General features: G+C 47.0%; 1 protein-coding gene across 8 annotated transcripts in view; it reads right to left on the reverse strand.

Moving 5' to 3' along the window:
- The window catches only part of MDGA1 (MAM domain containing glycosylphosphatidylinositol anchor 1), a 561871-nt gene that overhangs the window by 93429 nt on the left and 442213 nt on the right, over nt 1-26229 (reverse strand). For 5 of the 8 annotated variants that reach the window (XM_068232696.1, XM_068232693.1, XM_068232694.1 and 2 more), the window contains 3 exons: nt 25724-25747; nt 16314-16466; nt 8002-8157 (listed from right to left, as the gene is read on the reverse strand). In XM_068232696.1, coding sequence (XP_068088797.1) covers nt 8002-8157; nt 16314-16466; nt 25724-25747 — 333 coding nt within the window. Of the gene's footprint in view, nt 1-8001; nt 8158-16313; nt 16467-25186; nt 25270-25723; nt 25748-26229 lie in introns of those variants that run through there. The other 3 variants (XM_068232699.1, XM_068232695.1, XM_068232700.1) reach the window with 3 other exon arrangements.

A 26229-nucleotide genomic window follows, 5' to 3' on the forward strand; every position in this document is an offset into this window, starting at 1 on the left:
TGAAGAAGATGAATATGAAGAAGATGAAGAAGATGAAGAAGAAGATGAAGAAGATGAAGATGAAGAAGATGAAGAAGATGAAGATGAAGAAGATGAAGAAGAAGATGAAGAAGATGAAGAAGAAGAAGAAGAAGAAGAAGAAGAAGAAGATGAAGAAGATGAAGATGAAGAAGATGAAGAAGAAGATGAAGAAGATGAAGATGAAGAAGATGAAGAAGATGAAGAAGAAGATGAAGAAGATGAAGATGAAGAAGATGAAGAAGAAGATGAAGAAGATGAAGAAGAAGATGAAGAAGAAGAAGAAGAAGAAGATGAAGAAGATGAAGATGAAGAAGATGAAGAAGAAGATGAAGAAGATGAAGATGAAGAAGATGAAGAAGATGAAGAAGAAGATGAAGAAGATGAAGATGAAGAAGATGAAGAAGATGAAGATGAAGAAGATGAAGATGAAGAAGATGAAGAAGAAGAAGAAGAAGATGAAGAAGAAGAAGAAGATATAGAAGAAGAAGAAGAAGATATAGAAGATAAAGAAGAAGAAGAAGAAGAAGTATATACAGTACTGAACAAAATTCTGGACACAACTTCTCTTTTCACCTTTTTTTTTTTTTAAAGGAACATCCCCACATAATCACTTGCTGTTGTCACTTGGAAAAAAATATGTTTCTTGCATCATTAACCCTCAAAACAAGTGTTGGGAAGCTATTTAAGGCCAATTCGAATAGTCAGCTCGAATAGTTAGCTCGAATACCGACTCAAATAGTGAGCTCGAAGTCCGAGGTCGAATCGAATAGTAAAAATTATTCGACTCGAATATTCGACTGACCTCGAATAATTTACTATTCGAATTCGACCAAACTCGAATTTTAAAAAGGGGTATTTGAGCATCACTACTGGCAACTCCCCTCCTGGTAGCAGGTGCCACGTCTCTGACTCACATCTCCCCATCCTCACTCATTTCCAGCCAGGCTTGCACTACTCGTTACTCTTTAGTAGTGAGGGCTGAGGTAAATCGGGGACCACATCCACCATTTTTTTTATACTGTCAAAGAATAGAATTGTTGGAGTATGCCACAGCAGTGGTAGAGGGAGGCCAGCTTCAACTTGTGCAGTGCGCGTTTTGTTAGGAAAAACGCAAGGACGCTTGCAGGTGGAAAATTGCGCACATTTTCGCACCTCATGCGAATTTAACCTGTGTGCTTTTAGGGCTCGTTTCCACTACAGGGAATCTGCATGTGTGCATAGGAATCGCACCGCACTAGTGGAAACTGGCTCTTACATTGATTTTATGCGAAAACGTACGCACATTCGCATGGGAAATTCGCATGGCGAAAACGCATGCGCATTTCCTATTAATTTCATTATATGCGCAAGGCGGCGTGCGCATGCTGATGGCTCTGCTGTGCAGATTTTTCCTGTACAGAGCCTTAATGGAAATGCGCGTAGAAGTTGCACCGCACTAGTGGAAACAGGCCTTTACATTGATTGTGCGCGAAAACGCACGCGACTTCGCATGAAAATTTGCATCCGTATGCCAATCCGTTTATGCCTTTTCCGAATAGAAATCGCACCGCACTAGTGAAAACTGGCCCTTACATTGATTTTGTGCAAACACGTACGCGAATTTGCATGGGAAATTCGCATAGCGAAAACGCATGCGAATTTCCTATTAATTACATTGTATGCGCAAGGCGGCGTGCGAATTCTGATGGCTCTGCTGTGCAGATTTTTCCTGCACAGAGCCTTAATAGGAAATGCGCATCGAAATTGCACCGCACTAGTGGAAACAGAAACATGCCCTTACATTGATTGTACGCGAAAACGTACACGAATTCGCATGGAAAATTTGCGTGGCGAAAACGCATGCGAATGTGCTATTAATTACATTGTATGCGCAAGGCGGTGTGCGAATTCTGATGGCTCTGCTGTGCAGATTTTTCCCATACAGAAAAACGCTCTGTTGTCCTGACAAGTGCAGAAAGGCTAATTATCTTGTATTGGTTATGCGAATTGGCGTGCAGAAAAACGCATGCAGATTCGCGATAGTGGAAACGGGCCCCAAAGAGGGCCAAAGGTGGGTTTCTGCAATGCCTATAGGACAAAGATTCATATTCTGCATACTATCACCAGCCTCCCCCATGCTCTGCTGTCCCCTTTATAAAAACCGCCACGCTAGCGACACACAGATTGTTGCTAGCGACACACAGATTGTCGCTAGCTGGCTGTTTACATGGATGCCGCCACTCTCTCCGTGTCTGCCCCGCCTCCTGTACATCGTGGCTCCCGACCTTGTCCATAGTCCATACCCGGCTTGAGGCCTGGGATGGTCTGTCTGAGGGCAGAGGGGGCGTGGCCTGTGAGGTGGAAAAAGCTGCCAAGCTGAAAAAAGTCAGAAGGAGGCGGAGCTATGCAAATAATTTGGTTTGTCCCATGAGGCCAACTTTGGTTATGAAGAGCCTTATTATCTAATGATTATTAGAATAAGGCTACATATTAAGACTTTGCTAACTAATCTATGTAGCCGGACTATTGCAGAAATATAGTCTTTGTGTGCGGAACGATGTCACCGAAAGTCGCGTGATGAGTACTGCACGTAGGGTACAAGCAAAGCCAGGCTTTTCAGCTCAACAGTCTAACAATGGGCCTTTTGGCTCCTACAAATGGTTGTGTGAAAGGGGCCTCAGCCGTTCCTGGTCGCAGGTGTGATCTCTCTGACTGGCAACTCCCCTCCTGGTAGCAGGTGCCACGTCTCTGACTCACATCTCCCCATCCTCACTCATTTCCAGCCAGGCTTGCACTACTCGTTACTCTTTAGTAGTGAGGGCTGAGGTAAATCGGGGACCACATCCACCATTTTTTTTATACTGTCAAAGAATAGAATTGTTGGAGTATGCCACAGCAGTGGTAGAGGGAGGCCAGCTTCAACTTGTGCAGTGCGCGTTTTGTTAGGAAAAACGCAAGGACGCTTGCAGGTGGAAAATTGCGCACATTTTCGCACCTCATGCGAATTTAACCTGTGTGCTTTTAGGGCTCGTTTCCACTACAGGGAATCTGCATGTGTGCATAGGAATCGCACCGCACTAGTGGAAACTGGCTCTTACATTGATTTTATGCGAAAACGTACGCACATTCGCATGGGAAATTCGCATGGCGAAAACGCATGCGCATTTCCTATTAATTTCATTATATGCGCAAGGCGGCGTGCGCATGCTGATGGCTCTGCTGTGCAGATTTTTCCTGTACAGAGCCTTAATGGAAATGCGCGTAGAAGTTGCACCGCACTAGTGGAAACAGGCCTTTACATTGTGCGCGAAAACGCACGCGACTTCGCATGAAAATTTGCATCCGTATGCCAATCCGTTTATGCCTTTTCCGAATAGAAATCGCACCGCACTAGTGAAAACTGGCCCTTACATTGATTTTGTGCAAACACGTACGCGAATTTGCATGGGAAATTCGCATAGCGAAAACGCATGCGAATTTCCTATTAATTACATTGTATGCGCAAGGCGGCGTGCGAATTCTGATGGCTCTGCTGTGCAGATTTTTCCTGCACAGAGCCTTAATAGGAAATGCGCATCGAAATTGCACCGCACTAGTGGAAACAGAAACATGCCCTTACATTGATTGTACGCGAAAACGTACACGAATTCGCATGGAAAATTTGCGTGGCGAAAACGCATGCGAATGTGCTATTAATTACATTGTATGCGCAAGGCGGTGTGCGAATTCTGATGGCTCTGCTGTGCAGATTTTTCCCATACAGAAAAACGCTCTGTTGTCCTGACAAGTGCAGAAAGGCTAATTATCTTGTATTGGTTATGCGAATTGGCGTGCAGAAAAACGCATGCAGATTCGCGATAGTGGAAACGGGCCCCAAAGAGGGCCAAAGGTGGGTTTCTGCAATGCCTATAGGACAAAGATTCATATTCTGCATACTATCACCAGCCTCCCCCATGCCCTGCTGTCCCCTTTATAAAAACCGCCACGCTAGCGACACACAGATTGTTGCTAGCGACACACAGATTGTCGCCAGCTGGCTGTTTACATGGATGCCGCCACTCTCTCCGTGTCTGCCCCGCCTCCTGTACATCGTGGCTCCCGACCTTGTCCATAGTCCATACCCGGCTTGAGGCCTGGGATGGTCTGTCTGAGGGCAGAGGGGGCGTGGCCTGTGAGGTGGAAAAAGCTGCCAAGCTGAAAAAAGTAAGAAGGAGGCGGAGCTATGCAAATAATTTGGTTTGTCCCATGAGGCCAACTTTGGTTATGAAGAGCCTTATTATCTAATGATTATTAGAATAAGGCTACATATTAAGACTTTGCTAACTAATCTATGTAGCCGGACTATTGCAGAAATATAGTCTTTGTGTGCGGAACGATGTCACCGAAAGTCGCGTGATGAGTACTGCACGTAGGGTACAAGCAAAGCCAGGCTTTTCAGCTCAACAGTCTAACAATGGGCCTTTTGGCTCCTACAAATGGTTGTGCGAAAGGGGCCTCAGCCATTCCTGGTCGCAGGTGTGATCTCTCTGACTGGCAACTCCCCTCCTGGTAGCAGGTGCCATGTCTCTGACTCACATCTCCCCATCCTCACTCATTTCCAGCCAGGCTTGCACTACTCGTTACTTTTTAGTAATGAGGGCTGAGGTAAATCGGGGACCACATCCACCATTTTTTTTATACTGTCAAAGAATAGAATTGTTGGAGTATGCCACAGCAGTGGTAGAGGGAGGCCAGCTTCAACTTGTGCAGTGCGCGTTTTGTTAGGAAAAACGCAAGAACGCTTGCAGATGGAAAATTGCGCACATTTTCGCACCTCATGCGAATTTAACCTGTGTGCTTTTAGGGCTCGTTTCCACTACAGGGAATCTGCATGTGTGCATAGGAATCGCACCGCACTAGTGGAAACTGGCCCTTACATTGATTTTATGCGAAAACGTACGCACATTCGCATGGGAAATTCGCATGGCGAAAACGCATGCGCATTTCCTATTAATTTTATTATATGCGCAAGGCGGCGTGCGCATGCTGATGGCTCTGCTGTGCAGATTTTTCCTGTACAGAGCCTTAATAGGAAATGCGTGTAGAAGTTGCACCGCACTAGTGGAAACAGGCCCTTACATTGATTGTGCGCGAAAACGCACACGAATTCGCATGAAAATTTGCCATTTTTTTTATACTGTCAAAGAATAGAATTGTTGGAGTATGCCGCAGCAGTGGTAGAGTCCAGCTTCAACTTGTGCAGTGCGCGTTTTGTTAGGAAAAACGCAAGAACGCTTGCAGATGGAAAATTGCGCACATTTTCGCACCTCATGCGAATTTAACCTGCGTGCTTTTAGGGCTCGTTTCCACTACAGGGAATCTGCATGTGTGCATAGGAATCGCACCGCACTAGTGGAAACTGGCCCTTACATTGATTTTATGCGAAAACGTACGCACATTCGCATGGGAAATTCGCATGGCGAAAACGCATGCGCATTTCCTATTAATTTTATTATATGCGCAAGGCGGCGTGCGCATGCTGATGGCTCTGCTGTGCAGATTTTTCCTGTACAGAGCCTTAATAGGAAATGCGTGTAGAAGTTGCACCGCACTAGTGGAAACAGGCCCTTACATTGATTGTGCGCGAAAACGCACACGAATTCACATGAAAATTTGCCATTTTTTTACCATTTTTTTGCCATTTTTTTTATACTGTCAAAGAATAGAATTGTTGGAGTATGCCGCAGCAGTGGTAGAGTCCAGCTTCAACTTGTGCAGTGCGCGTTTTGTTAGGAAAAACACAAGAACGCTCGGTGTGCACTGGGCCTTAAACGACCTTACCATATCAGCCCTTCTATGTCATGATATACCCACTCTAGTCCTACCCTAACAGGTGGTAACATATTTGCATATCTCATAATGTTTGTGAAAAATTATTTTGAAAGTAAGAATGTCTTGCTTGATAATCCAATCTTGCAATGTGAATGCCATTGGAACTTGTAGTGTGGATGCTGTATTTATTTGAGGTGCATACTGGCAGCATGTGCTGTATGGCATACAATGCTGATCATCCACAAGGCAAACTTAGGCAGCTGCCTAGGGTCTAGAGAGAGTTTAGGGGCCTGGTGGTTGCTAGCCCCCACCAAATCTAACTAAATAAGCCAGGTGACCATCAGTGGAGGGCAAAGTGTTATCTTGCCTAGGGCCCCATTTCATAGTTATCCCTCTCCGATGGCTTATATCATGTGTGAAGTGTTCTATAATGTATATGATTTTTGTTTTATTTTTTATGGGGGGGGGGGGGGGGGGGGGCGCCACAGGATTTCTTGCCTGGAGTGAAAAGAAGGCTAGAGGCGCCCCTGCCCCCAGTGTCAGCGTGTCTTTGTTCTGTGACCCCCAGTGTCAGCGTGTCACTGTTCTGTGACCCCCAGCGTCAGCGTGTCACTGTTCTGTGACCCCCCAGTGTCAGAGTGCCACTGTTCTGTGACCCTCAGTGTCAGCGTGTCAATGTTCTGTGACCCCCAGTGTCAGCGTGTCAATGTTCTGTGACCCCCAGTGTCAGCGTGTCACTGTTCTGTGACCCCCAGTGTCAGCGTGTCAATGTTCTGTGACTCCTAGTGTCAGCGTATCACTGTTCTGTGACCCCCAGTGTCAATGTTCTGTGACCCCAGTGTCAGCGTGTCACTGTTCTGTGACCCCCAGTGGCAGCGTGTCACTGTTCTGTGACTCCCAGTGTCAGCGTGTCACTGTTCTGTGACTCCCATAGTCAGCGTGTCACTGTTCTGTGACCCCCAGTGTCAGCGTGTCACTGTTCTGTGACCCCCAGTGTCAGCGTATCACTGTCCTTAGACCCCCAGTGTCAGTGTGTCACTGTTCTGTGACCCCCAAGTGTCAGCGTATCACTGTTCTGTGACTCCCATAGTCAGCGTGTCACTGTTCTGTGACCCCCAGTGTCAGCGTATCACTGTCCTTAGACCCCCAGTGTCAGCGTATCACTGTTCTGTGACCCCCAAGTGTCAGCGTATCACTGTTGTGTGACTTCCAGTGTCAGCGTGTCACTGTTCTGTGACCCCCAGTGTCAGCGTGTCACTGTTCTGTGACCTCCAGTGTCAGCATGTCAGTGTTCTGTGACCCCCAGTGACAGTGTGTCACTGTTCTGTGACCCCCAGTTTCAGCGTGTCACTGTTCTGTGACTCCTAGTTTCAGTGTGTCACTGTTCTGTGACACCTAGTGTCAGTGTGTCACTGTTCTGTGACCCCCAGTGTCAGCGCGTCACTGTTCTGTGACCCCCAGTGTCAGTGTATCATTGTCCGTAGACCCCCAGTGTCAGTGTGTCACTGTTCTGTGACCCCCAGTGTCAGCGTGTCACTGTTGTGTGACTTCCAGTGTCAGCGTGTCACTGCTCTGTGACCCCCAGTGTCAGCGTATCACGGTTCTGTGACCCCCAGTGTCAGTGTGTCACTGTTCTGTGACCCCCAGTGTCAGTGTGTCATTGTTTCTGTGACCTGCAGTGTCAGTGTGTCATTGTTCTGTGACCCCCAGTGTCAGTCTGTCACTGTTTTGTGACCCCATAATGTTAGTGTATCTTTGTTCTGTGACCCCCAGTGTCAGTGTGTCACTGTTCTGTGACTCCCAGTGTCAGTGTGTCACTGTTCTGTGACCCCCAGTGTCAGTGTGTCATTGTTTCTGTGACCCGCAGTGTCAGTGTGTCACTGTTCTGTGACTCCCAGTGTCAGTGTGTCACTGTTCTGTGACCCCCAGTGTCAGTGTGTCACTGTTCTGTGACCCCCAGTGTCAGTGTGTCATTGTTTCTGTGACCCGCAGTGTCAGTGTGTCATTGTTCTGTGACCCCCAGTGTCAGTCTGTCACTGTTTTGTGACCCCATAATGTTAGTGTATCTTGGTTCTGTGACTCCCAGTGTCGGCATGCCTTTGCTCTTTAGCCCCCCGGCTGCATTTGTAGTATTCCTCTGCCAGTGGCAGTGCAATGCGCTGACAGTATACAGATAAGCAGATCACTCACCTATGTGCTTCCCATACATATGATAGTAGAAGGAGATGCAGTACGGCACTTTGTGAGACGGGAATCTGGTGGTGGTGATATTGTACATGGGGCTGATAAGCCGAGCTCTGTCCCCCAGCCGCCGCGGCCGTGACGCCTCGATGAACATGTAGTAGCCTGGGGGGACATAAAAAGAAATGCTCTGAGTATTGCCATTTGTATGCACACTGACCATGTAAAGCCATGTTGGTTCCCAGAAAACAACAAGCCACTAAAGTCCAGGACTTAACAGACAGGACGCCCCCACGGAGCTAAAGAAGGGCATGTCTGCTGAGCCATACAGAGATCTAGGACTGATCAGGCAGGACGTCCCCACAGAGCTGGAGAGGGGCATGTCCTGGACTGTTGAATGATATAGAAATGTAGGACTCAGCAGGGAGGACTGCCTCAAAGAGCTGGAGAGGGATGGTTCTGCCGAGTGACACAGAGATCAGGACATAGCAGGTAGGACTGCCCCCACGGAGCTGGGGAGAGGCGTGTCCCAGACTTCTGAGTGATACAGAGATCAGCACAGGGCATGCAGGACAACCCCCACAGAGCTGAAATGGGGTGTGGCCTAGGCTACTGAGTGATACAGTAATCCAGGACTGAGCAGGCAAGACTGCCCCTACAGAGCTGGAGAGGGGAATGCCCTGGATTGCTGAGTGATACAGAGATCAGGACTGAGGAGGCAGGATGTTCCCCACAGAACTGGAGAGGGGCATATCCTGGACTGCTGAATCATACAGAGATTAGAACTGAGCATGTAGGATGTCCTCCAGAGAGCTGGAGAGGGGTATATCCTGAACTGCTGAGTCATACAGAGATCAAGAATGCGGAGGCAGGACTGCCCCCACAGAGCTGGAGAGGGGCATGTCCCAGGCTGCTGAGAAATAGAGACTTATAACTAAGCAGGCCAGGCATTCCCACAGAGCTGGAAAGGGGCGTGTCCTGGCCTGGGCTACGAGTCATACATGGATCTGGACTGAGCAGGCTAGATGTCCCCAAGAGAGCTGGAGAGGAGCGTGTCCTGGACTGCTGAGTCATACAGATATCAGGAATGAGCAGGTACTACATCCCCACAGAGCTGGGGAGGAGCGTGTCCTGGACTGCTGGGTCATACAGAGATCAGGAATGAGCAGGTACTACATCCCCACAGAGCTGGGGAGGGGCTTGTCCTGTACTGCTGAGTCATACAGAGATCAGGAATGAGCAGGTACTACATCCCCACAGAGCTGGGGAGGAGCGTGTCCTGGACTGCTGGGTCATACAGAGATCAGGAATGAGCAGGTACTACATCCCCACAGAGCTGGGGAGGGGCTTGTCCTGTACTGCTGAGTCATACAGAGATCAGGAATGAGTAGTAGTGTTGTCCGGATCATGAACGATTCGGATCTTTGATCCGAATCTATTTTATGAGTCGATCATCCGAATCATCAAAATGAGTGATTCGGATCGCAAAAAGGGGCGGGGCCAGGAGCGACACGCCCCCTCTCAGCGGGCAGCGGGGTCCTGGAAGCAGAGCTGAGATGGATCGCTCTGTTGGAGGGGAGGCAGCCTTGCAGGGAGACAGGTAGATGAGACATGGGTGCCACTGCCAGATATGTGTAGAGCCCACATACTGGCTATAACGTGCTGCCCATTATAGGCTGGCTGTTCCGTAGTGCTGCACAGTGAACACATTGGAAGCTTTTGGCTCAGCACAGCTCAGTAACTTTGCAGACAGTGTGATTGAAAGGCAATATAATCCTCCTGCACTCGGCACTAAACAGCTGCACTTATCTTCTGGGAATGCTTTCTTTCACTGTGCGACCTTTTCTTTCAAAGTGTACAGATGAACATATAGGTGAAATATATTTAAAGCATATAATTGCAGCATGTGGGTATTGTGTGCAAACATTTCTGCTCTCTGCTCGTCCCTCCTCCCTTCTCTGTCCACTCCCTGCCCTCTGTCCATCTTCTCCCCTTCTCTGTGTGTCCACCCCCTCCCCTTCTCCTGTCCACAGACCTGTCTTGCTGTTCATTTCACCCCCGAATGCTTCCGGTAGTAAAATGATCCGAGATTCGGATCAAAGATCCGGATCTCTTCAATGATCCGATTCGAATCATCCGGATCATTGAAAAGATCCGAACTTCCCATCTCTAATGAGTAGGTACCACATCCACCACAGAGCTGGGGAGGGGCTTGTCCTGTACTGCTGAGTCATACAGAGATCAGGAATGAGCAGGTACTACATCCCCACAGAGCTGGAGAGAGGTGAGTCCTGGACTAACAAGTCAGACAGAGATCAGGACTAAGGAGACACCAGGGATGATGACAGAGATGGAGCAGTCATGTGACTGACTGTGATGTATTTTCAATGTTTTTGTTCAGATATAAATAGAAATGAGATCTGTGTTATTTCATGAGTAGCTCTGCTCTGTGTGCCTCTAGCAGAGGGGAAGGAAACTGGCAGATCACATCTGGGAACCTGTCCATAGGCTTTAATTACATTTGATTTTAAAAATGGATTTTGTGGCCATTATGTCACATCCAATGTTTAACAAAGGTGGAATTGTGCTCTGAGTTCCTGGAAAGCGTTGCAGCAGTATTCCCTGTGCAGCAGGGTAGAGGTTCCTCCCGGACACACAGGAAGGAGCGAGGCACAAGACTGTCCCCCCGGATAGCCGGGCTCCTGGCATGCGGCCGCTCACAGATGGAGGACCAATTGTTCACACCTGAGCGTCCAAACAGCTGAGGCAGGGGAGGCTGCCAGTCCTGAGCTCCCAATCTAAAATCTCTGCCACATTTCAGGGATGATGAAGAGAGATGGACCTGAGCCGTTGTCCGTGGCCAGCGCCATCTGCGAGGGAGGAAATTACCGGAATGGCGGTGCAGAGGAGCCATACCTGGGCATACGTTCCACTCTTCAAAGGCCCATACCCACTACACAATTTTTCCGTCAGCTGGCAATTGTTTGAGCAACGAGTGACCATTTCCACGATCTTGCGACGTGGGCACAGACACGCGATTATGCAAACGATGTTTGGTGATGCGCGGCCACAACATCCTTACGCCAGATCGGGTCTTTAAAATCCCCAAAGACTACCACGCAAATGACCGCATTAGTTTAAACTCTCATTCCTATCCGCCGGCAGGTTGGTGGATCGGGGAACGCATCGCTAGGTGAGTATTCAGGTGACCATTAATAGATTTCCCGAACAATCCGAATTTCCGAATTTCAGAACAATTTCAGAACAATTTCAGAATTTCAGAACAAATATTTTTTTGTGATTGGATTGCGTATCATTTTCCCCTTGATTGTTGGGACCAAACAATCGTTTCTGATTGATCCTAATGATCAGATCAGACGGTGGATTGTTTGGGAGATTGTACCGATAATGGGCACCTTAAAGGACAACTGAAGTGAGAAGAATATAGAGGCTCCATATTTATTTTCTTTTAAACAATACCAATTGCCTGGCAGCCCAGCTAGTCTATTTGGCTGCAGTAGTGTCTGAATCACACCAGAAACAAGCATGCAGCTAATCTTGTCAGATCTGATAATAATGACAGAAACACCTGATCTGCTGCATGCTAGTCCAGGGTCTATGGTTAAAAGTATTAGAGGCAGAGGATCAGCAGAATTGCAAGGGAACATATATAATAGGTATTGCAAGAAATAAGTGCATCAATCCATCAATATGTTTATAGATCGGAACCAGACAATATAAATAATAATATATATTGATATTGTCTGGTTCAGATGTAGATGCACTTGTTTCTGGATGTTACCAAACGCACGCACGCACGCACGCACACACACACAAGCACAGTACAGACAAGCACAGTACACACACACACACTGTACAGACACACACAGGTGCAGTGTGCTGGCCACTTGCTGTATATCAGAATAGTTGCAGGCAGATAAGCGCTTCCTGTGAGTCATCTCTAGATCTTCTGACAACGGATGATGCCTGCAGAGACCTCTCCATCCCCGCAGCTGACAGTAAGAAAGTCTGGCGATGGGCAGAATCTCTCCTCCAGCATCCGCAAGCATCTCTGGCTGGCGGATAATAAGGGCAGAGGGCCGCCTAATAGCTTCTCCTGGCTGGCAGGGCCGTTTGAGAACAGATGGTGGAGTATCTCTACCTGCAAGAGGTCAGAGTGCATGCCGTGTGCAAGAGAAGCCCATAATCCCCCAGATAAACCGATAGCCATACAGGCGGTGACTGCAGGACTTGTGTGCCCGCCGTGTGCAAGAGAAGCCCATAATCCCCCAGATAAACCGATAGCCAGACAGGCGGTGACTGCAGGACTTGTGTGCCCGCCGTGTGCAAGAGAAGCCTATAATCCCCCAGATAAACCGATAGCCAGACAGGCGGTGACTGCAGGACTTGTGTGCCCGCCGTGTGCAAGAGAAGCCTATAATCCCCCAATAACTGGACAGACAGCCAGACAGGAAGTGACTGCAGGACTTGTGTGCCCACCGTGTGCAAGAGATGCCCATAATCCCCCAATAACTGGACAGACAGCCAGACAGGAAGTGACTGCAGGACTTGTGTGCCCGCCTTGTGCAAGAGATGCCCATAATCCCCCTGATAAACTAGACAGACTCCAGACAGACAGGACGTGACTGCAGGACTTGTGTGCCCGCCGTGTGCAAGAGAAGCCCATAATCCCCCCAATAACTGGACAGACAGACAGGAAGTGCCTGCAGGACTTGTGCGCCCGCCGTGTGCAAGAGAAGCCCATAATCCCCCCAATAACTGGACAGACAGACAGACAGACAGGAAGTGACTGCAGGACTTGTGTGCCCGTCGTGTGCAAAAGAAGCCCATAATTCCACCCATAAACTAGACAGACTGCAGACAGCCAGACAGGACGTGACTGCAGGACTTGTGGGTCTACAGAAAATCACGGATGTTTAGGGGGCATGTATTGATGTGCAAACCCATCCTGACCATTATTAAAGGTGCTCATTAACTTTACAACCTCCTGTAAGATTGACCATACAATCAATTGGATCAGGCATCGTTGGTGGTACCAATTGACCACAACCAATCGATTTTTCAATTGTTCCATCAATCTATTTTTCAGATCGATTCCACAGAGCACAATTTGCTCTCCTTCTCATTTGTTCGGGCGTTTGTACCATTAATGGCGCATACATATAGTACCGCTGCCGGTGAGTTGGGTGCAGGGTGAGCAGAATGATGGTTCTCTGTGCTGCCGCTAAACTCCTCGGCGCCATTAAATACTATTACCCCTCTGAGTTGTAGCAACTCAGAGGGATATGTAATTCAGAGTCTGGTGATTGCCGGATCCCCAAATTACTCTTGTGCAGGGCTATAATGGTGCCCAGCTCCGTGTGCCAAAGTTACCTGCTTCATTAATGGCCACCTTAAGACTGTGACTACCTCACAAGGACTAGAATACAGTAAGAAGGCTAAATGAAGCCCATAGTAAAGGACAATTCTGCTGCATGATACAGAGCTCTGTGATCACTCTAGTAAACAATCAAGGGCCCTGGAGAAGATAAGACAACTTTTGTTCCCTTTGCCTTGGCTTTGGCAAAAAGGCAAAGGTTATCAGTTTTTAAATTAGGCAGGAGAAAAGCAAATTTTTTTGTAATTTTTCACAATTTTTCTCCTTAACCAGTTCACCCCCAAGGGTTTTTATCCTAACGGACCAGAGCAATTTTCAGTTGTCAGCGCTCCTCCCTTTTATTCCCTAATAACTTTATTACTACTTATCACAAGAAAATGATCTATACCTCGTTTTTTTCGCCACCAATTAGGCTTTCTGTGGATAGTACATTTTGCTAAGAATTTTTTTATTCTAAATGCATTTTAATGAGAAAAACAGGAAAAAAAAGAAAAAAAATCATTATTTCTCAGTGTTCAGCCTTTATAGTTTTAAAATTAAACATTCTCCTGTGGATAAAACAAACACGTTTTATTTGCCCAGTGGTCCCGATAATTAAACCGTTTAGATTATGTCCCTACCACAATGTATGGCGACAGTATATTATTTTGAAATATAAGTGGTTATTTCTCTGTTTGTTCTGGCCATAATTACAAGCCCCTATGTAATAAATTAAAATTAATTTTCCCCCATAAAATATAGAATAAAAAAAGCTGAGTCCCTAAGGTAACTATTTATTTATTTTTTTTAAGCTGATTTTTTTTTTTTACAAGTGTTTTTTTTGGGGGGGAGGGTTGGAAGTGTAATTTTATTAATGATGTGTATATACTTGAAAATGTATGTATTTTGTAAGTGTAATATACTTTTTGGCCACAAGATGGCGTTGGTGAACACTCATAGGACGTGTTCACTTTTTTTTTTTTTTTTTTTACACACTTTATTAAACTGTTACATTTCCTGTTTATGTGAATGGACGTAGCCGCTGTTCGCGGTCACGTCCATTCACTCCAGGCACTGCGATTGGGTAGAGGACTGTTCAGTCCTCTTCCCCAATCGCCCAGCACGGGATCCCGACGGTAATGGCGGCGGTAGCGACGGACACACGGCGGTAGCAGCGGCGGGAATGCGCGACGTATTAAAACGTCATGTTGCTGTTAATAGCGGTAAGCATGACGTTTTAATACGTTAGGATGGCGGTAAATGGTTAAAGGAATACTTAAGGGGAAAAAAAAAATGACATTTACTCACCCGGGGCATCCCTCAGCCCCCTGAAGCTGGATGGTGCCCTCGCAGCCCCGCTCCGATCGTCCTGTCCCCGCCGGCGGCTACTTCCGGGTTCGGCGACAGCCGCCGACAGGCTGGGAACGCGGCTGATTTTCCGCGTTCCCACTCGCTATACGCTACGCTACAGCAGCATATAGCGAGTGGGAACGCGGAAAATTAGCCGCGTTCCCGGCCCGGAAGTAGCCGCCGGCGGGGACAGGACGATCGGAGCGGGGCTGCGAGGGCACCATCCAGCTTCAGGGGGCTGAGGGATGCCCCGGGTGAGTAAATGTCATTTTTTTTTTTTCCCTTAAGTATTCCTTTAAGTGTTAACTCTGAATGTAGTTGTGTTGCTGAAACAGTGGTTCTCTAAAGTAAACGAGGGATATACCATACATTGCAAGTACCTGACAGCTCCTTACAACGGCCATACAACATTACGGTTTGGACATTCCATTGATTTAGCATTATGTAAAATTTCACTTAATTTTGTGCCAATTTTAGCAGCTTAATAGCAAAGCCCCTATACATGCTATTGTCACCAAAACTGGGCCCTGGGCCCATTTCCAATCCACTTTTTCAACCTGCATATTCTCCTAGGAGATCATTTTCATATTCTCTTTAAAATAACTTTTAACAAGTGATTAAGTACCCAAAAGTTATTGAAAAAGTACTATCAAATTATTTTTAGTATTTTCTTGTTTGCTGGTGGTTTTAAAGGCATTTTATGACAAAATGAAAAATATCACCTAGGACAAAACTCAGGAGAAAAAGTGAATTATAAAAATATTGGCCCATATCTTTTTGAAAAATTCCTTTGTTGTCTTGTTCCCACTGTTCCCCTTAAAATACTGTATATAGCAGTTCTGGTGATGATAGCAAGTATAGCAGGTATGGTGGCTTTGCTATTAACTGAATTTAAGTTAGCACAAAATTACAGTTCCTGATTACATTTGACCCACCCTAGAGCCACCTAGTTTAATGACCAAGAAACCATTGTGCCTCCATGGCACGCATATATCCAGCACTATGCACTCTTAGCATAAAATGCCTTACGATCCCTCTGGGTCAATCCTAATCCCAGGTCTGTGAGCATGGAGTAAACAAGGATCCTTATCTTAGCTGACAACCTCTAACCCCATTTAGATGGTCTGTTTGAATTAAGACATCTTAATGACATGTATTTATGCTTGAAAAAAACATCTGTTTTCCCTTTTGATGTTGCATGTATATAGCTGTCTGTACCACCAGCCTGCAAACTAACAGGATATAAGCCCGACGAAGGCTGAAAGGCCGAAAGCTTGCTTATTTTTATTCATTTTTAGTTAGCCAATAAATGGTATCATCCTGGTTTAAAACTTCTTGCTTTTACTGATGGCTAACACGGCACAATACCCTACTGCTACTACTGATTACATTTGCATACATTAAGTTAATTACAATGTTTCCAGAAATTTTGCATCACAATTTCGCGTCGTAATTGCGAATTATGATTATGCAAAATTACGATTATGCAAAATTCATGCCTATCACTAATGATGGGACCTCCAAATGGCACAAAACAATGGTTTTGATGGCGACCAATCATAAAAAATCTAGAAGGGGCGGCTTGTGGACTCACCTTCTGGCGTCCCACTATGGTCCATCTCCGGTCCCGTGTTCGCCGTCCTCTTGACATTTTCTGTCACCTGACTCTGACGGATCCAATCGAAAGTGTCGGATTTATCCTGTACGAAGCCGCAGAGCTTGTCATCTTCAAAGCGGCACATGTTGCCTGGAAGGAGGCAGAAATGACTGTGAGCTCTTGAGGACAAGAAGCTTACCTGACGGATGGCTTCTCCCAGGTTCACCAAACTGCTGAATGAGGTCGACAATGAGTACAAAACTGTTATGATAAAGATGGTAACCATTAAGATGTTAAAGATGACAGTAAAATAAATAGTAATGTTGAAAATGATGATGGTAATGCTAAAGGTGGCCACTAACGATACAATTTGATGAACAATCGTTTATAAACAATTATTCGATTCAACGATCGGAAAGTAACGTTTGGGACCACTAAAGGAAAAATCTCCTAACCAATCTGATCAGATTGACAGGATCAATCCGAAAATCGGATTGGTTAGGATATTTTCCTCTGTTGGTTCCAAACGTTCACTTCCGATCACTGATACCAATAATAGTTCATAAACGATTGTTCGCCAAATTGTAGTGGCCAGTTTAACAATAGTATGAAGATAGACCTTGAGGGAGGACTCCGGCTCAGATCCTGTAGGTGCACAACTAGTCATGGTATAGGTTCCTTTTTTTGTATACATGGTCAATAAGGAGTGAATAATTTTAGTCAATTTTTATCTGCCCCGCATCCATTGACTATTCCATGATTAACCGCAGGTTAATGTTTGATGTTGGAGTACATGAAAAAGGCGCTCGGAAATGTAGGCACCCAGAAAAGCCGATAGTAGAATATTGGTGAATTTACCGATATTCTACTTTTACGGTGCAAATAACAATAGTAAAATATTGGTAATAAATACCAATATTTTCCTATAGCTAAACATAACCCCATTCTCACAATGAATCCTCCCACTATCGATGCCCAACCTTAACCACCTACCCCCACGGCTAACTGTAACCACTCTGACATCTAACCTTTACCTCCCGCGGCTAACCTTAATCACCTCCCTACCCCCCTTAATAACTCCCCCTCAGCTTACCTTAACCACCCCAACATCTTACCTTTACCTCCCCCCCCCACAGCTAACCTTAACTATCCCCCACCCACAACTAACCGTAAACCACCCCATCTAACCTCTTTACATCCCCCACGACTATCCTTAACCCCCCCCCCCCCACACACACACACAGCTAACCTTCATAAACCACCACCCACGGCCACCCCACACCCATATCTAACCGTAACCACCCCGACATCTAACCTTTACCCTGCCCCCACAAATATACTTTACAACACTAGTCCCCAGACCCATGGCAGCTAATCTGTGAAAAATATATATGCAAAATCCCAAATTTTGGAGTGCAGTCATTGGCCCCCATAGACACAATGGGAATGAGGGGAAATTTGTGTGCCCGCTGTTTGTAGCCGACTAGCCGTATTTTGTATTGCGGGCAGCCCAAATTTCCCCCCTATTGCCGATAGTTCTATAGGTGATGTTATCCTCATCTTGCGGCAGAGCTGGTTACTGTGTGGGCCTGGACACACTAACACTTCTCAACGCTTCTCACCATCTGTAACATCAATGTTCTTGGCAAATGTGGATTTAGCCGCCCCCACCCTCCCCCCCACAAACATCAGTTACCGTATATTTTTTGCTACCCTAGAGAATAACTTGGCTTCATCAGCACGCTTCTCTTAATCAGGGAATTAATATACATCATAGTTGGAATACGAAATTAAATATAGCTTATATTGATTAAATTGCAAAGAAAACAGAAAACTTAAGCTAGAACAAACGTAACAAGCACTGCATTCTTCTGTATATATGGACTGTTACTTAATTAAATTAATTTAATAATCTAATTGCCTTTTAAAGAGACTCTAAAGCCTAAAAAAAAACCCGTTTGTACTTCCTATTTCTCTTAAGAATTAACGTCATACCTGAAACGCTGCATCCCCACGGCTGAACGCTCACTTAATCCCACCGAAATCCCAGGGAAAAATTCACGACTTTCAAAGTCATGGATTTTGCTGCCCGGGGGAGGCTGTAGCTCTGCTTCCATTTGCGTCAATCTGCGCTGATCGCCGCCTCTCCCCGCCCCTCTCAGTGAAAGAAGACAGAGGGGCAGGGAGAGGCAGAGATCCGCGCAGATTGACGCGAGTAGAGGCAGAGCTACAGCCTAAAGCTCTGCCTCTACATGGAAGCAACCCCCAAATCTCCTCCCGGGAACTTTGACAGTCGTGGATTTTTGCCCCGGGATTTTGGAGGGGATTAAGTGAGCGTTCAGCAGCGGGGATGTGGCGTTTCAGGTATGACAATTAATTCTTAAGAGGAATAGCAAATAAAAACGGGTTTTTTTTTTTTTGTTTTTTGAGGCTTCACACTCTCTTTCAGTACCTGGTCAGGACCTCAAACACAAAAAATGCAATAGGGCTGCGCGATGAAAAAAAAATCAGGTCGTTAAAATACCACATTCGGTATTTCAGACTTTTGACTGCTAACTCATAAAAATGTTCACAGGTGCGGTAGAAGTTTGGTAATTTACCGAAGCCCATTGACAAAAACCTGTTTGGTAACAGCAGAGCAGTGTGAGGCTGTCTCTGTGTTGTTACATGCTGCTCCCTGCAGTGAAGGTAATACAATAGAGGCACACCCCTTTAGAATGTATATGTTTGTTATATTGACTCTGCTCCCTCTGAATGTGTCTTTCTTAACATTTTATTTAGATAAATTCCAAGAAAATGTAAACATGCCATGCTTAGGTAATTTCCCCACTAGCACCTCCACATCTTCAAACAGGAACCTAAAGGGTTTCGCAGCCGAAGGGCCGCAGGGGAAACTTCTTTTGTTCCGTTCTCTCTGCTCACTGCCTGGGGGGTAGAAAAGAAGCCTTTGCAACCTATCAACATCCGATCAGCGGGACTTGCAGGAGACATGGGCTGTTTCTATTGGCTCTCTGCTCCTGTCAGTCATAGCTCTCTCTGCTTCTGTGAGTCATGGCTCAGCACAGTCTCCGCACTGTTTATGCCACATCAGAGCTGCCGGTAATGTCTCTGGACTTTACCGCATGTTCTCATCTTTATGTATTGACATTTACTGACATTTGTTGAGGTATTTACCGCACAAGTCGGTAATTTACCTCACTGCTCGGTAACTTCAGCTTGTCATGCGGTAACAGCCTTCATGAATTGACATTTTCCTAAGTGCTTGGTAAAGTCAGCAGTTTTCTGCTTACCGAATGAGGTAATGCTTTACGAATTAAAGCCAATGTATTTATGCAAATATATTTTGAAGTCGAGAATAGCATGTTTGATGCGAAAATGACCGTGGTGAAAATTCACAAACAACACCGGAGGCTGTACAGAAATCAGATTGACGGCATCTAAACTGATGACTCTAGCAGTCAGATGTCTGATCTCTGTGCAGATCACAAGACTGATCGCATAGCACAAGTGTATACAAAATATTACACAAAGGGCAAGTAAAGTTGCCCCTGTATATGTGTTTGGCTGGAATTATTTAACCGGTAGGCACTGCCCTTCACCCACTTGCCCCCTCGCTGTGTGTCGCGCAATGATGCTCACTCTGCCATACCGATTTATTTCATCCGTGCGGCTCTTTCAATAATGAGGAGACCAGAGCATCGCAGAGGTGGAGAGACCGCGCCACTTTTGTGCCGCGATTAAATATAGATGAAAGAGCCGACGGTGTGAAATATTCAGAATTTGTGGATCAAATGGAAAAAATGTGCATTTTCAAGCGCTTGCCTCCCACACATCCCCCAAAGACGCCATAAAATCAATAGCATGATATACTATCAAATGGCATCGTTTGCGGTCATCGCCTGGCGCGGCTCCTGACATTTCACAGATACATCATTACAGGTGATGTTTGTCTCCAGTTGGCGTGCACACACCCATGCGTTGCCGAGTGTTTGGCAAACTGGCTATCGGTAGCCTTGTGTTGTCCTGCCTGACCGTCCTCCAAATGATATCAATCGCTTCTAAAAGCTTATACACAAGCACGACCAAAGTCGACTGAGGCGGCCAATAACGACCAACTTAGCTGATAGTCAGGCATGTGTACAGTAGCAACCGAATGCCTCACCGCAAGCGATCCTACTGGCGGATCAACTTGGCTGAGCGACGGCCATCTCCTTTGTGCATGCCCCTCCCCCGCCTGCCAGGTGATGTCATGTACCTGCCGACTCGTTGTCCCTCCCCTCCCGGAGAGCAACAAAACATGTTGCGAGCAACACAGCTGACACACGTCTGAATAGGTCAGCCCCTAGTCTCTCTCTTGGCCCTAGGCAACTGCCTAGGTTTGCCTCCTGGATAATCTTGCTCTGCTGCTTGCTGTACCACACAGCTATGGAACCTCTCTCTCTAACCCACTCCACCCAACTTGCTGAACCCCACCCCTCTTCCCACCCACTGGATCAACTCAATATAACTCAAGGGGTACTTATTTTATGTATATATTTACATCATATCAGAGTTTGTTTGTTTTTTAATTATGAAATCTAACATCTTAGGTATTGTTGTTTAAACTGGTCAGGGGGCATTACAGTAAATCTAGGCACATAAATACATGCAGTTTTCTAGCTAATTCAACCACTTTGCTCAGTTCTGCTGGGAATCTATGGCCCCCAACATATCCGACTGATTTCCTTTAAATTGATTTTGGGCAGTGCGATCAGACATGTTAGAAAAGCTAAATCCAACACACACAAGCAATAGAACACAGCAGTACATGCATCCAGCTACATTTGAAATTGGTCAGCAGGTGCTCGTCAGCCAATCAGGATGCACTGTCATACACCCTTTACCTGCCATACCACATCTAGCAGCCATTAGCATTCAGGTGGGAGGCTTCAGTTGGACGCCATCGCAAGATTGCGTCGCTAGCAGGACCGCCCCGTGCAGGCATTCCTCCCACAGGGGTCCCTCCCTAACCGCTCACCTGTCTGCCATGTCCTAGAGCTGAAAGAAAACGTTTAAAAACACACGATTGGTTCACATGATGGCCAGGGGCCCCGGGCCCCTCTCACTGGCCGGGGCCCCAAGGCCAACACGCGATACCTGGAGGGGAGTGCAGGTGGGCCTGGACCTCTCACACCCAGGCTCTGGACCTCTCACATCCAGAAAACCCACCAACACTGCCTCCATACTGAATGCTAAATCCAACACACACAAGCAATAGAACACAGCAGTACATGCATCCAGCTACATTTGAAATTGGTCAGCAGGTGCTCGTCAACCAATCAGGATGCACTGTCATACACCCTTTACCTGCCATACCACATCTAGCAGCCATTAGCATTCAGGTGGGAGGCTTCAGTTGGACGCCATCGCAAGATTGCGTCGCTAGCAGGACCGCCCCGTGCAGGCATTCCTCCCACAGGGGTCCCTCCCTAACCGCTCACCTGTCCGCCATGTCCTAGAGCTGAAAGAAACCGTTTAAAAACACACGATTGGTTCACATGATGGCCAGGGGCCCCGGGCCCCTCTCACTGGCCGGGGCCCCAAGGCCAACACACGATACCTGGAGGGGAGTGCAGGTGGGCCTGGACCTCTCACACCCAGGCTCTGGACCTCTCACATCCAGAAAACCCACCAACACTGCCTCCATACTGAATGCTAAATCCAACACACACAAGCAATAGAACACAGCAATACATGCATGTAGCTACATTTAAGTCGTCAGCAGGTGCTCGTCAGCCAATCAGGATGCACTGTCATACACCCTTTACCTGCCATACCACATCTAGCAGCCATTAGCATTCAGGTGGGAGGCTTCAGTTGGACGCCATCGCAAGATTGCGTCGCTTGCAGGACCGCCCCGTGCAGGCATCCCTCCCACAGGGGTCCCTCCCTAACCGCTCACCTGTCCGCCATGTCCTAGAGCTGAAAGAAAACGTTTAAAAACACACGATTGGTTCACATGATGGCCAGGGGCCCCGGGCCCCTCTCACTGGCCGGGGTCCCAAGGCCAACACGCGATACCTGGAGGGGAGTGCAGGTGGGCAGGTGGGCCTGGACCTCTCACACCCAGGCTCTGGACCTCTCACATCCAGAAAACCCACCAACACTGCCTCCATACTGAATGCTAAATCCAACACACACAAGCAATAGAACACAGTGTGAGAGGTCCAGGCCCACCTGCACTCCCCTCCAGGTATCGCGTGTTGGCCTTGGGGCCCCGGCCAGTGAGAGGCTGACGAGCACCTTCTGACCAATTTCAAATGTAGCTGGATGCATGTACTGCTGTGTTCTATTGCTTGTGTGTGTTGGATTTAGCATTCAGTATGGAGGCAGTGTTGGTGGGTTTTCTGGATGTGAGAGGTCCAGAGCCTGGGTGTGAGAGGTCCAGGCCCACCTGCACTCCCCTCCAGGTATCGCGTGTTGGCCTTGGGGCCCCGGCCAGTGAGAGGGGCCCGGGGCCCCTGGCCATCATGTGAACCAATCGTGTGTTTTTAAACGTTTTCTTTCAGCTCTAGGACATGGCGGACAGGTGAGCGGTTAGGGAGGGACCCCTGTGGGAGGAATGCCTGCACGGGGCGGTCCTGCTAGCGACGCAATCTTGCGATGGCGTCCAACTGAAGCCTCCCACCTGAATGCTAATGGCTGCTAGATGTGGTATGGCAGGTAAAGGGTGTATGACAGTGCATCCTGAATGGCTGACGAGCACCTGCTGACCAATTTCAAATGTAGCTGGATGCATGTACTGCTGTGTTCTATTGCTTGTGTGTGTTGGATTTAGCATTCAGTATGGAGGCAGTGTTGGTGGGTTTTCTGGATGTGAGAGGTCCAGAGCCTGGGTGTGAGAGGTCCAGGCCCACCTGCACTCCCCTCCAGGTATCGCGTGTTGGCCTTGGGGCCCCGGCCAGTGAGAGGGGCCCGGGGCCCCTGGCCATCATGTGAACCAATCGTGTGTTTTTAAACGTTTTCTTTCAGCTCTAGGACATGGCGGACAGGTGAGCGGTTAGGGAGGGACCCCTGTGGGAGGAATGCCTGCACGGGGCGGTCCTGCTAGCGACGCAATCTTGCGATGGCGTCCAACTGAAGCCTCCCACCTGAATGCTAATGGCTGCTAGATGTGGTATGGCAGGTAAAGGGTGTATGACAGTGCATCCTGATTGGCTGACGAGCACCTGCTGACCAATTTCAAATGTAGCTGGATGCATGTACTGCTGTGTTCTATTGCTTGTGTGTGTTGGATTTAGCATTCAGTATGGAGGCAGTGTTGGTGGGTTTTCTGGATGTGAGAGGTCCAGAGCCTGGGTGTGAGAGGTCCAGGCCCACCTGTACTCCCCTCCAGGTATCGCGTGTTGGCCTTGGGGCCCCGGCCAGTGAGAGGGGCCCGGGGCCCCTGGCCATCATGTGAACCAATCGTGTGTTTTTAAACGTTTTCTTTCAGCTCTAGGACATGGCGGACAGGTGAGCGGTTAGGGAGGGACCCCTGTGGGAGGAATGCCTGCACGGGGCGGTCCTGCTAGCGACGCAATCTTGCGATGGCGTCCAACTGAAGCCTCCCACCTGAATGCTAATGGCTGCTAGATGTGGTATGGCAGGTAAAGGGTGTATGACAGTGCATCCTGATTGGCTGACGAGCACCTGCTGACCAATTTCAAATGTAGCTGGATGCATGTACTGCTGTGTTCTATTGCTTGTGTGTGTTGGATTTAGCATTCAGTATGGAGGCAGTGTTGGTGGGTTTTCTGGATGTGAGAGGTCCAGAGCCTGGGTGTGAGAGGTCCAGGCCCACCTGCACTCCCCTCCAGGTATCGCGTGTTGGCCTTGGGGCCCCGGCCAGTGAGAGGGGCCCGGGGCCCCTGGCCATCATGTGAACCAATCGTGTGTTTTTAAACATTTTCTTTCAGCTCTAGGACATGGCGGACAGGTGAGCGGTTAGGGAGGGACCCCTGTGGGAGGAATGCCTGCACGGGGCGGTCCTGCTAACGACGCAATCTTGCGATGGCGTCCAACTGAAGCCTCCCACCTGAATGCTAATGGCTGCTAGATGTGGTATGGCAGGTAAAGGGTGTATGACAGTGCATCCTGATTGGCTGACGAGCACCTGTTGACCAATTTCAAATGTAGCTGGATGCATGTACTGCTGTGTTCTATTGCTTGTGTGTGTTGGATTTAGCATTCAGTATGGAGGCAGTGTTGGTGGGTTTTCTGGATGTGAGAGGTCCAGAGCCTGGGTGTGAGAGGTCCAGGCCCACCTGCACTCCCCTCCAGGTATCGCGTGTTGGCCTTGGGGCCCCGGCCAGTGAGAGGGGCCCGGGGCCCCTGGCCATCATGTGAACCAATCGTGTGTTTTTAAATGTTAGAAAAGCTGTGAGGGAGGTGCAGGCGGGGGAATCATGGACCAGTAGATGGCTCAGTTGATGCTGAACAGACTCAGGGCCGGATTTCTGGGAAGGGCAACAAGGCCCAGGCATTGGGCGGCACCTGGCCAAGGGGCGGCTGGACATGGAAGAGGGATTGCTGCACAAAGGAGGGGGCTGCACAAAGAATAGGCAGGGCGCTGGACATGGAAGGGAAGCTTCAAGAAAGTTGGCCTAGGGGAAGAAAAAGTATAAATCCCGTCTTGCTTCTGCTGAAATGGAACAGAGGTGTAGAATGCAGTTAGGTATAGGGATTGATCCGACTGATTTCCAGTCAGCTCATCTCTTGGTGGTCACATGACAGAGGCGCAAGGAAATGCATGCAAATAAAAAGGGAAGATTCTTCTTTTTCTTATTCTATTTTTTATTTCATTCTTCTTTTCTTTCTATCATATTTTTATTCTCTCCTTTTCTCTTTCTCTTTTTTTTCCCGTATCTTCTCTGGCATGGAAACTTCGCTATTATTGTTTCTGTCTAAATGTGTCCCTCTTCTTTTCTTTGGGCTAACAGGTTAATTGATAACATTTTAGAAAATACAAAACAATGCTGAAAGAAACAAATTAACACTTAGCTCAGAATTTAACAAGAAAAATGTTTTGTTCATGTTCAAACTTTTTTTTTATACAACTTTAAAATGTCATATTATGGTGCAAAATGTATCTTCGCATGGCACTGTTATTGTGGTAGTTATATTTGAGAAGAAAAATAACACAGACATATGTATTAAGTTCAAAGCCACTGCAGTTTGAGTGCGGAGAAGCAGGAGAGTTACTCTTAGATCAGCATCTAGACACAGCCTGGGGGCGGAGCACCAACTGGTTTCAGGATGGGGCGGAGCTACATCACAGATTGTGCATCTACAGGACCTGCCGTTGTCCTTACAATATCGCCCATGGAACAGCGTAAAAACTGGTTCCATGTACAACCAAGACACAGCAACAACCAGGTGATACTCACCGGACGGGTTCGGGTAATTGATAGCTGAAAAGAATATAATAAATATTTGTTTCATGTAATATAAGTAAAAAAAATAAATAATAATAAATAAACAAATAAAGGAATTAGTAAATAATAATAATATTAATCAAAATTAGTAATGAAAATAATACATGATAATAATCTTAGCAAGAAACCGGCAATGAACAGAAATAAGGATAATACATATAATAATCTGACTAAAATATTAATAATAATAATAATAAATACATTATCCATTACATCACAGGACTGAATTATTTTTTCAACATGGGATAATTTCAAAGTACAAAGAGAAATTCACAACCATAAAGTTTAGGGGTTTTAGAAAGCCCATGAAACCACATAAAGGACCACGATTGTAGAAAATTGTAAAACGGCACATGTGGATATACATATAAAGGTGCCTATTAATGATACAATCTTGATTGTACAATCTTACCACTTCTATGTAATATGAGGGACTACCTAAGGTGTCCTTACAAGAA

This window comes from Hyperolius riggenbachi, chromosome 4 (genome assembly GCF_040937935.1).
Source record: "Hyperolius riggenbachi isolate aHypRig1 chromosome 4, aHypRig1.pri, whole genome shotgun sequence".
Taxonomy (NCBI): Eukaryota; Metazoa; Chordata; class Amphibia; order Anura; family Hyperoliidae; genus Hyperolius; species Hyperolius riggenbachi.